The 12,728-nt window shown below is 39.0% G+C and overlaps 1 protein-coding gene across 15 annotated transcripts in view; it reads left to right on the forward strand.

The window, feature by feature from the left end:
- Positions 1 to 12,728, forward strand: part of Mbnl1 (muscleblind like splicing regulator 1) — a 144,019-nt gene that overhangs the window by 28,039 nt on the left and 103,252 nt on the right. For 13 of the 15 annotated variants that reach the window (XM_013348528.2, XM_013348519.2, XM_026780955.1 and 10 more), the window contains exon 2: positions 198 to 1,227. The exons of 1 other annotated variant lie outside the window; for it this stretch is intronic. In XM_013348528.2, coding sequence (XP_013203982.1) covers positions 1,054 to 1,227 — 174 coding nt within the window. In that variant the 5' untranslated portion in view covers positions 198 to 1,053. The remainder of the gene's footprint in view (positions 1 to 197; positions 1,228 to 12,728) is intronic. One more of the 15 variants, XM_026781061.1, reaches the window with a different exon arrangement.

Raw genomic sequence — 12,728 nt, forward strand, 5'->3', positions numbered from 1 at the left:
TGTGTGTGTGTGTGAGAGAGAGAGAGAGAGAGAGAGAGAGAGAGAGAGAGAGAGAGAGAGAGAGAAGAGAGAGGCAGAGACAGAAAGAGAGGCTGACTTTGAGTTGCTTAGTCTGGTAACACATGTCAAGGTTGTGGTACTATAGGACATTAGTGAATGCTACTTAGTAAATCTTAACCTATCTCTTTTCTCTACAGGTTGGTACTAAGAAGTGCCTTTCCTGACGTCTCTGCTGCTTGGAACCGCTTCTAGAGCAGCCTCTGCTTTTGCCTTGCTTGCTGCCAGCTAGACTGTGACGACAGCACATCCGCCCTCCACCTCTAGCCCAGACACCCCATTTCTACTTCTAATCAGGAGAAAAGCTCTGAGTATCTGCCATTGCCCTAGGCTGCTTTAGTTTAGAAGAAAAGTTTGCTGAAAAAGTAAGATACCTTCTGCCAGGAAATCAAGGAGGAAAAAAAAATCATTTTCTCGATTTTGCTCTAAACTGCTGCATCTGTCTATGCCAAACTAATCAATACCGATTGCACCACCAAACTCCATCGCAAATTCAGCTGTGAGGAGATTCCCTGTCAGACAACTTTGCTGAGAGCAGCTTGGAAATTCGGTGTCAGAGGGTCTGCCACGTTTTCATGCTTGCATTTTGGGCTCCAAATTGGCACTGGGAAGGGGTTACTGAGCACAAGGCTGATTCCAGGCCCTCCTGTAAGCCCCCATCTACTCACAGTCCTGGTATTCCTCTAAAAACCAAAACCTCTTTGAATTAACAGTTTCATGCTGTGAATTTCTAGTGGAGGTCTAGTGATATTGAAGTCACACTTTTCCACGTGCCGTGAAATCAGGGAGTGGGGAAGCAGCCTTCTGGACATTTTCATTGCCATTTCACACTTCTGAGTTTTATCAGTTCCTATCTTGTTTTGTTTTTGTTTTTGTTTTTTTTGTTGTTGTTTTGTTTTGGTTACTGATTTTTCTTTTTTTCTTTTTTTTTTTTTTTTTGAGAGGGGTTGGGTTTGTTGGTTTCATTGACCATTTAACTACCTGTAAAATATAAACATGGCTGTTAGTGTCACACCAATTCGGGACACAAAATGGCTAACACTGGAAGTATGTAGAGAGTTTCAAAGAGGGACTTGCTCACGGCCAGACACGGAGTGTAAATTTGCACACCCTTCGAAAAGCTGCCAAGTTGAAAATGGACGAGTAATCGCCTGCTTTGATTCACTGAAAGTGAGTAAATATTCTGTACTTCTAAGGATACGCAATGGTTGATTAAGGGGCATGGGCACACGGTACAGTAACTTTGGGATTATGGATTGCTTTGTTAACACTTTAGTTACGCAGCATGTTCCGGTTCATGTGTTGGGCTGGGACACTCAATGAGATGTCATAGAACCGAGTCCGGCCAAACTTACAAGGAACTTTACCAGGCCTTGAACTCCAGACGCCTTGATTTTTTTCCCCCTAGAGCAGAAAGTGTTGTGTACCTATGCAGTTGTAATATGATGATAACAAAGTGTGATCTTTGTTCAGCAATGGTAAATGTTCATGTCCAGCACTTTCATGTGTTAGAATAAGGCCAAGACGGTCACTGATTGAATATGAGTTGTTTTCCTTTGCTGGTAAACTTGTCAAGTCATTAGAAATGAATGGCAGATTCTATGGATACATCTTTACTTTTCTGTGAGATAATTTTTAGTGGCTAAAGCCACGCAGTTTTGGGGAAACTTGACTAGATGTAAGATTTCTTTCAGTTGCTATAGTAGCTTATGTGAACCACCTACTTTATTGAATGTGGTCTTTATATGTAGGTATGAATCAAATAGTGTTGTTCATTTTGTACTGAGGAAACACATATGTTCTTTTCCTATGAGAGTCTTGCCAGTTGTTACTTACTATATTCTTGGTCAGAAATGTTCATAGTTAGCTTTGTGTGCATGGTAAGAAGAAAAGATTTATGTTAGCATGTTTATCGAGTTTGAAATGGATCTTGTAAAAGATTGCAAGCATGTCTTTTATTTTGAAATGCAAGGGCAAGACTAGAAATGTGTTCTGGGGTACCTTCAACTTACTTGGTTTAATCAGATGGACTTTTGAATACTAAACACCTGCAGTTAATTCTTTGACACTTCCAAGATCCTATCTACATCTGTAAAGAAGTCTCATAGCTCCATCATATCTTTTTGAAAACACAGCATACTGTGATTCCAGTGCTGTTTTTCACCACAGCAGGGTGAATTAGAGGTTAACCGTTTCACCCGGTTGCTTTTAGTTCACTTTGGGATTCTCACTTTGGTTTACTTTAGTTTTTTGCCAAGGATTTTAAAATTTCAGTCTTTAGAATAGGCTAAGAGGAGGTGTGTCAGGACGGCAGGCTATGAGCAGAGCCCTAGAGACAGGTAAGCAGGGGCTGTCAATTACTACTGCCCCTGCCTTGGCCTTGAAACACGTTGATAAAGGCACAGCGTTGAGACAGTCCTGTGAAAGTCAGTCCTAAATCAATGATCAGGAATTCAGGGAGACAGGGATCCATAAAATGAAGCAGAGGACTAATTGCTCTTGTCGGTAACCAGCCGTGTTCATAAGTAACTCCTTTATGACCCAATTCCTAGCAAATCCAGTTTTTAATCCTATAGATAATTCTTGGTGAACTCCTAGCTATAATATGAAGGACATTACTTTTGGCTGTGATGTTGAATGATTTTACAGAAGACCTGCCTACACAGGGTTTGGAAACATTGTGAGCTATTAATATTCAGTTTCTATTTTTCCACCTCCAAATATTTTTTTAAGTTACTATTCATTTGTGGTCAGAGAACAGTTCCCCTTTGAGTAAAGTAGCAATCTTACAGACACGCTGTGTGGTTAACGAGATTCAACCGCCACATCAAGGACTTTTTTAAAAAGCAACAACAACAAAAAGAATGTTAAGTTTTAAAATCTATTTGTGAAATGATTTTATTATATCAGTAATCACAGCAAAGTCCATCCCTTTCCTTTGGTTTTCTAAAATAGGCTGAAATTTATAGTTTAAAAATTTTTTAAATTTGGTAAAATATTTTTTTTTATTTGATTAGACAGACAAATTAACACAAATTTATTTATAATAGAATTTTATACCCAGACAATAGCTCCTTAAATGTTAGTAAAATAAGTAATAAGAATCAATCAACTCTGTTTGGATGTTCAGTTAAGTATTTGTGTCTCATGTGTCACTGAAAGAGCCCTTCTTCTTTATATGTTGTTTGGAATTCTACCTTTTAGCTAGTAGTCTTCTGGTGTTCATGTTTGTGGCTAAAATAGATCCAGAACACATCTTAAGACACTTAAGTATCCGTGTGACTCATGCTCGAAGTTCTGAAGTTTGGAGCATTCTGAGGCTTGCAACCAGCCTCATCTCCCTGGTCTCAGAGTAAACAGACGTTTTACAAGTAAAACTCGTAATAGCCTGACTTCTTTAATGAAATCTGTTTTCTATATTGCTTTTAATCCCTGTTCCAGCCTCTTTTGAGTTCTTGAGCCATGAGATGGAGGTAGCTTGTGTAATCTACTATTTTTAGAAAGTTAGGAAAGCAAACCAAATACTCTCTGAGAGGACCCTGTGAAATGGCTGTACCCTTCAGCTGTGCTGTTTCAGACTTTGGCTGAGCTCCCAGGTGACTTAGGTTTATAGCTGACTTCTGGTTAGAAGAAGAGAATTCCCTCATTCCCTGGCCCCCAACACAACACAAGCATGTGCGTGTGCACGCGCATGCACACATACACGCACACGCGCACACACACACACACACACACACACACACACCAAGTTTAACAGTAGAAAAGTGTTTATCTAAAGAAATCATTAGGCATATTACTGGAGATTATGAGGAGAAAATTAGCTGATAGGGTTTCATTGGCACTGTGGTGATGTTAAGATTGAAGGGTGGGATTAAGGCTAGGTGTAGTATGGCAAAGCAGCTCTACTTCATAATAAATGTGTTACAACGGTTGGATTGTGGTAAGTAGGAATGTATGTGCGTGCTACATCTTTCCAAATGTAAATAGGAAAACTAAAGATGAGTAAGAGGTCAAGTGTATAAATTAAATAACATATAAGTGCTTCATTAATTTAATTTTTATTTGCACGTGTAGTTTAAATTTATGGTAGTCTACAAGTGACTTCTGCCTATGGCTTGAAGGGCTTATCACTTGCAGGTCCGTGTGCACGAGGCCCTGCAGATATTCAGAACAGTTGACTAAGTGCATCATTGTTTTCTGAAGAAGGTTTTTGTGGCTTATGAATGGGTCTCCCAAAGAGGAAAAACAGATGGGAAGAGAAGGTCCCAGCGCTACAAGCTGCCGGCAGAATGATGCCCTGTTGCAGTAGGTGCTCTTTCCAGTCATGCAGTGCTGCTCTAGCCTGGTCACTCAGCTTCAAGTGCAGAGTTTATGGGAAGAGTGGACGGAATGTATGTTTGTGTGGAGGTGAATGTAGATAGGCTCAAAAGTGAAATGTTTACTCTGTCGTCCGTAGAGATAAACCTCTGGTGTTAACATCTGCATTAGACAGTAGGACTGATTTGATGAGATTCCCTCAAAGTAATGAAGTTAATTTCAGAGTATCTCCTGTTATTACCACAGAGTATTGGCACCATAATAATGGCGAGTATCATTGCTGTTCTTTTAGAGATACCAGATCATGGTATTACATCATGTCTTACAAACAATTTTATCTGAAAATTCTGGCAAAATGAAATGCATGAGATGTGCAAGTCCATTCAGTTTTGCACTATACTTTCAATGTTGTATATCCCTACTTGCACCGACTCCTGCTAAGCACTTGATGCCCTCCTCCTGACAACGCTTCACATGCGGTGTTCAGTTTGAAAAGACGTTCACATCCTGTATTCTAAAGCTTGTTTCCTTCCGTGAGCGGTTGACAGCAGGTCCTGTTCCTACAGTAATGCTCTCAGAGATGGACTCACAGAAAGACACAGCTTGTGAAGCAGCATTACTGGCTTTCGCTTTTCTTCCAGTAAGCAGAAACTTCACAACTCTGAGACGTTCTTGTGCCTGTGTGGCAAAACCATTAATTCTGACAGGAACATTTCTGTAACAAAGTGCCCAGTAGTTACAGCTGCTTCAGCAGTCCTAATAATAACCGTAGACATGTGCCTGTTCATGTCCTTAAATTCTTTAGAAATATATTTTTTATTCATTTTTTTTCTTATTTTTGAGATTATAATGTAGCAATATTATTTCTCCCTTCTATTTTCTTCCTCCAAACCTTCCAGTATACTCCTCTTGCTCTTTTCCAGACTCATGGCCTCTTTTTTTATAAATTGTTGTTACATGCAAATACACACACACACACACACACACACACACACACACACACACACACACACTTGTATTTTTTCCTCTAAACACGAAAGTACAACCTGCTCCATCTATATAACGTTACTTGTATGTATGTTTTCAGGTATTGGGTAACCAATTACTGTGCTCTTCCCTGAGTAGTATTTCTCCTACTCTGAAGATTCCTTACTTGCCTGTAGTTCTTTGTGTAGTGTTGAGGCCTCCTGGTATTTCCCCTGTTCACTTTGGCATGCCTCTTGTTATTGTCCTAGCATACACGTAAGCCGTCGTGTTGATACAAACTTTATGGGTGAGCGCCTGACATTATGAGGAGACACAGTCTCACAACAAACTCCCTGGCTCTCTGGCTCTTGGCAATCTTTCCAACCCCTCTTCTATGTTCCCTGAGCCTTAGGTGCAGGGCTGTTTTGTGGATGTAGCCACGGGGAATGGCCTGTCCAACTCTGCATTTTGATTGGTGTGGTTTAGAGAGCTATCTTAACTGAGTGACTATTTTTTAAACTATCAGACAAACAAAATGGAAGATGTAAAACTACTTAAGGCACAGATTCTTGCTGTTTTCCTTTCTTTTGTAAGAATTTAACATACTGCTTTTCCCTTTTCTTCATTAAATCTTTTTCACTGTGTTAGAGTGATCAAGGGAAAACTGCTTTAACCCAATCATAGAGTGTAAACAGGTTCAAAGTTTGCCTGCATGTCAGATATCTGCAAGTACTCACATTCATTCAGTAGCCTCCTAGCAGGGCTGTGGAAGTTCTCTGTGATCTGTAGGGTAAACCTAGTGTCGTGGGAGTGGAACATGCATCCAGTTCACGTGCTTCCAAACACGGAGTGCTTCTCAGACCCAAGGCCACACAGGGACCTAGGGTGTGTTGTTGATCCTGTCATTTTCCTTGCTAAGAGTATGTGGAGGATTCGAGCTATTGGCATCACTAATCCATTACCTTTCATGCTGAGCCGTGTCTCAGCCTTCCCACAGACCTAGACAAAGATTCGTATTTTCTTACAGAAAGATCCTAGGAAGGAAATTTTGAGGCTTTAAGAAAAAAAAAAAAACTTGAACAGACACACATTCTGTGCTTTTAGGGGAATAATTTTCAGTGTTTTTTACTTAGATCAGAATTCATGAGAGTCAGTAGAGATGGGTAAACAAATGACCTGTGATTACACTGCTGATAGAGATTCATATGCATAAACTCAAGTAAAAGTGACTGGAAAGGTGAATTGAAAATATTTAGTTGTGCAATGTATTGTGTATTAGAACAGTAATTTCCTGTGAACTTCACTGAAGCAGTAACACTAGATAATATTAATTCTAGTCAGCATTAATTTAATAGTCATTTACAATATGCTAAATAACTGTAGTTTTGTAAATAACATATTTCTTGTATAGTTATCACCAAATACATGTCTATTTATATCAGCTCTATTTGACATTAATATTTTTTGGTTTTTTTTTAAATTTTGAGTTATGCTATATTTACTAGGGAAAAAAACTTTTTTATACTATGGAGTTTTTATTTTGAGAATTTAGTGACAGTTTTCAAACTATAGAACACATTATATACTATAATTTGATTGGCAGACTAACTTCAAAATGTCTTTGGGCCTTGGCCTCACCCTTTCTTCTTTTGTTTCCTCCAAAATCTCTGCAACTTTCAAACCATCTAGTTTAGGACCAGGTGGATCTGGTCCTTCTGAGTCCCAGAGACACGCAGATGCGATGTAAGCATCTGAGCTGTGAAAGGTGAGAGTCAGCTTTCATACTCCCATCCCACAGCATTTGGCATCAGCAGGAGTTTGAATTTCCGTCAGTTGTCTACGCCTGTTCAGTGTCTTCTGCAGTTCCCACTGTTCAGGGTTCTTCATCTTAAGTTCCTGAGAAGCACATGTCTGCTAAATTTAGCATTATTTCAGCACTGTAAGATGGACTGGGCAGCACCAAGAACCCAGCCTTTTCTGGGAAGAGCAGAAGAGGTAAAACCTGGTACACTCAAAGTCTGTCTAACAGAGGTCCCTTGGTCTGCACCATGGTTTTCCTGACCTCTCATTGGCTGATTTGTCTTGGATTGCTAGGAACTATAGTGGTTGCTCAGCTATTCCCTAATTAAAATTATTTTTCAGGTACTGTGCAAAGAGAAAAATGGTGTTCTAGTTTCAGCCACCAGGATGAGAGAATTACAGAAATTACTACCCCCAGGAAAGTCCCAGAGTCCAAAGAAATCTCTTTGACAAGTATGGGAGTGTGGTGATCACTGAAGGGAAGACCCTTCTAAAGGGAAACTTAAGTACTCCTCTACCAAAGAGGCCAGCGCTTTGTTTTGGTTGTCAATAAAACTTGGTATCACAGAAATTATTTTTTGTTTATGTAGATGCTTCTTTTACTTTCCTATTAAATAAATAAATAAATGTATATGTTAGTGAATTTTGTATGGCAGAAGAGTCTGTTGTTACCATAATTTTCATTTGTACTTCCTTTGCAAATGTAATTTTCATTTATTTGGCATAGAGTAAAATGAGTTAATAGATACTAAATTCCTTTGCGTTGATCACTGTCTTCCTTTTATGACAATAGCCTTTACAACAACTCTTTGATATAGTATTTGACAAACAAGCACAGTGAAATACAGAGAAGTCAGATGTGGGGCAACTAGTCAGCTGGGATCCATGCCTGGTGGTTTGATTGCAATTTCCATACTCAGTCACGCCATACCAAACATTGCTTTTCAACTTACATATCCGTGTGCAGAGGCCTCAACAAAGAAATCACAGCAGCGCTTCAGCATACATGGTGTTACAGGGAATATTGAAGGCGTTGGGCCTTCAGCAGTAAATAAACACACATAATTACGTTTTGACTTAACAAGTAGATCAAGAATGGAACCCACTATTTAACAGGAAGATTGTGGCTTCAGACACAAAGGTTGAGTCTGTTCTAAATTAGAAGAATGAGTTCAGGTTTACCTTCACAGACAGTACCACTATATCAGCTAGATAGCTGCCTCAGTGTATAGAAAGAGGGACTGAAGAGATGTGCTTAAGAACACATGCTGCCCTCCCAAAGAGCCCAGGGTTAGTTCCCAGCCCCCACACAACTATCTGTAACTCCAGTTCCAGAAGGTTCTGTGCCTTCTTCTAAACCCCGTGGTTACAAGCCTTGCAGGTAGTACATATACATACATGCATACAAAATAAAATCAATGTATAAGAAGAAAAATGGCCCAGTGTCTTCATTGTTTGACTTAACTCAGTTAAATCATCCAGGCCACTCTGAGAAACCAAAGTAACTTTAAGTGTTCTGGGCTTTGCTCTAAAACTCCAACCACTAATTAAACCCAGGAGATTCCACAGACACATTGTAAGCTCCATTTTTTTTCACAGATTTTAAATACAATTTTATTATAGTAACAATTAAGGGTCAGATGTGAAAAACAAAGACATTTAGGAGCTGAGAAGGGCTACGGATTGAATAATTTAAAGAGGATAACAAGCATGTTCTGCTCAAACTTTGCAAAGGCAGAAGTTAAAAATTCTCTTCTCATGGTGTTGTTTATGGGGAGACTTGTGTAAGGACGGAATGAAGTGAAGGCTAGGAGGAGTTGCCATTTATAGGGAGACCTGGGTTAGGAAGGGATGGGGTGGAGGTTAGGAGGGGATGGGGTGGAGATGGATAGAAGGGGGTGGGGTGAAGGTTACAAGGGGGGGTGGAGTAGGGGTTACAAGGGGATGGGGTGGAGGTTAGGAGGATTGGTTGGAGTTTACAGGGAGACCTGTATTAGGAGCAGGTGGTGTGGAGGTCAAGAGGGGAAACTCCTCAACAGTAATGGGAAGGTCAATGTGGGAGCAAACTGAAGGCGGGAAGGGAGGGGCATCTTTAGTGGTTTAACTTTACCTTTTCCCATAACTACTTACTGACTCTGAAACCACAAATGGGAACAGAAACAGAGAGTCCCCAAAAGAAAAACTCAAAAGTCCCAGACCCAATGCTTAGGGTACTGTCTTGGATGACCCCACTTAGATGGAACTCTATTTTAACCCAAGGTCTCAGTTTCAATGCTTATAGAATGCTACAGTTATCTGAATTTATCTAGTGGTGCATATGTTGTATTTTGTGTTGGTGTGAGTTTGAGGCTTGACTATCAGGTCCCAAATCTTGTTGACTCAGGGCCCACAGAAGTCCAGTATGCTGTTAGAGTTATCTCTGCCTGCAGTACAGACTTAGAGTTGCTCATATCTACATCCAGGCTGTTCTTCCATGAGGCAGGGACCATCTGCAGTTAATAGTTGTCAGGAAATTACACAAAATAAAACACAGAAAATTAAAGTTCGCAAAGCTGGGGAGTTTTCCTATCATCTTCAGTTTCTGCACAGATACGGACATAATCAGTGTTTAGGATCTGCCTGTGATGGATAAATTACATGTGTAATTCATTCTATCCCATGTTACTGCATCCAGGCGATAATTTGCTTTCAGAAATCATTGCTCATCTAATATTCTAAAATCATCCGTAGACTGAAAACAAGTCTCGTAGCTTGTCCCTATGGAGGAAGCCCTTCTATCCAAACAGCTTCTAAAGAGGGCAGAAAAGTTTTTAAAGAGGCATTGGAGAAAAGCAGAGAAAGTCCTCTTTTGGTAGATGACATTGTTTCTCTATAAAGATTATTCTCCTGAAAGAGAGGCAACCCCAGAAGAAAGATGAAGAAACACTTAAAGAATTAATTATTAAATAAGGAATCCTGCTAAGGAAGATTTGTGTCCTGAATGAATTATCCCACCATTATCTCATATCTCTTCATGGCTAAGTGGTGACTAATGAGATCTAAGTCTAGCCATGAGAAAAGATTATCATCATGGTTTTTATTTATTGGACTCTTTTATTTTCTCTGAGGAACTTTTGCTTCCAGGCATTGTTTCCCATGAATCTTAGCAGAGTTAACAACAACAACAACAAAGGAAACGTCCACATAAGAAACTTAAATAGATTTAAAAGTAACAAAATAAATCCCCAAACACCCCCAAATGAAAAAATAGTACAAAACTATCAAAAGCCCCGAACAACCCTTAGCCCAGCTTCTGACGAATTATAAATCATTATTCATGTTTAATAAGAGTCATTTACATAAAAAACATTTTTACAGTGGGATCTATTTCAATAGCTTCTGTAATACTTGTAACCTGTGATTGAAGTTTAGTAGCTTAGCAATGTACGATTGCATTCAAAGTTTTCAATAGGTGGAGCAGTAAATGCAGAGGGGTTTTAGCATCTTTATTAGTGACTGTTGGCTTCTGTAAATCCTGCCAAGGATGAATAATGATAGGGAATATATATATATATATATATATATATATATGCTAAAGATTTAACTAAGATCTAATTAAAGCCTTAGAGGGTTGAGGAGGTGACTCAGTGGGTCAGAACACAGTTAAACGAGCATGAAGACCTGTATCCAAATCTGAAACTGGGGGACAAAGACAGGCAGAACAGAGAAGCCAGCCCGCAGCCAAGCCTATCTGAAAAGGCAACCTGCTGGTTCAGTGAGAGATGCTATCCAAAGGCCTTACAGTGTCCACCTGCATAGCTACCAGGTATACTATAAAATATGTGCTACTTGCATATCTCAGTTGCAGGAACAGACGCTATTCTTGCCCTGTTCATTGCTCGCTCTACTACACACTGTGAAAACCCCACAAAATATGCCTCTGTGGTTGTTGATAGACTTGGGGTTGTTGTGAGATCACAAAATACTGCAATTTTGATTTTTGTATATTTGTTCTAAAACACACTGGAAACATTTAGTCTGTGGAGAAGTGGAATAATTGTTTTCAGCAGAGTGGTCAGACTGCTCTTTTTAATACGGCAAGAGAGTTACGTAAGCGCATTATCACCGTCTGTGATCCTGTGAGAAACTTGAGTCACGCTGATTTTTAGACAACATATTTAGAAATCATTAATTTTACCCAACTGATTTGTTCATCATCTGCCTGTTATGTAAAGTAGAAAGTTCAGAACCAGTTAAGTTACTTTTCCAAGGTCACACTGTCAGAGGGGAGGCAGCTTCCCCGGTACTTGAACACAGGTAGTCTTGTCTAAATGATTAATACTGAGAAACATATGGCATGGTCTTGTGCCTACATTCTGCATTTAATTACCAACGAATTCCTATATGTAAACGTTGTGCAAGTATTGTGTTGCGTTGCAGCCATTGCCTGAATTTAAAGGGTACTTTTAAAAACAAACTCTTGCAACATGCTTTCTTAACAATACAGTCTCTGAATGATTGCTAATAACATACTCTCATTCAAAATTTCATTTTTAGAACATAGAATACGAGTCTCAGATCAAGTTGCATTTGCATGTTTACCCACCACACAGAGAACAAATGAGGTAGCAGATCAAAATACAGCGTGTGCTAGAAAACAAATTCACCAGAGTCCCCGGCATCTGAGACAAAGGTCAGCAGTGACGTGAGAGGACAGTAGATAAGGAGGCCTTTCAGTTGATGGCTACCCCTAGTTCTTTCGGGTAAAACGGAGTATCTCTTTTATTAACTGATAGCCGAGTCCATGCAGCTGCAGATAGCATTTTGCATGAGATTAAGATTTCATCTTATTTTGTGAGTTTTACTGGGAATAATAATTGTGAAGTCTTCCGTGAGTATTATGTGACGTTAGAATGTAGGTGGTCCCACTCAGAGCTTTGACTCTTGAAACATCTTCCTGTCATGTGTTGTATTTATGTGTTTATAACCTCTAATAGGACAGTTCGGGAATTATCTAGGGAAAAAAAATTATAGTAAATTTTTATTCTTTGTATATCTTCAATATTTACTTACTATACTAATAATGCCAAAACATGTAGTTCAAGTAATTTTTCATGTAATATAATAATTTTATTAAATAATTTGAAACCGCTTATATCTTTCTTTTTAAGACTTTTGTATCACAGTTAAATGGAATAAAAATGACTATAAATAAATTACTGATTTCATTTTATTCAAGATGTGGCAGAAAGAGTATATTGTGCTAAAAAACTTGGCTTTAAGAACATGAAATAAATTCTTAGGCTTCTTAGATAGTTCATAAGTATTAGTGTAATCCCGAACTCTTATTAAACAGATACATCAAATATTAGGGCTCATACTTCTCTCTTGGCAACACAAGAGTCTTCTCCCAGAGCAGCTCAGTTTCACAGTACTAGCTGGTAGGACAAGAGCCCTTTCCCCAGAGGATCAGTAGTGTGTTTCCGTTAGCCAGTGTCTTGAATATATAGACAAAAATTATATATATATATATATATATATATATTACAAAATTGAAAGCTGCATGGATTCTGATATACCAAACTGGTTTTTTCTCTAGAACCACTTAG

This window comes from Microtus ochrogaster, chromosome 1 (genome assembly GCF_000317375.1).
Source record: "Microtus ochrogaster isolate Prairie Vole_2 chromosome 1, MicOch1.0, whole genome shotgun sequence".
Classification (NCBI taxonomy): Eukaryota; Metazoa; Chordata; class Mammalia; order Rodentia; family Cricetidae; genus Microtus; species Microtus ochrogaster.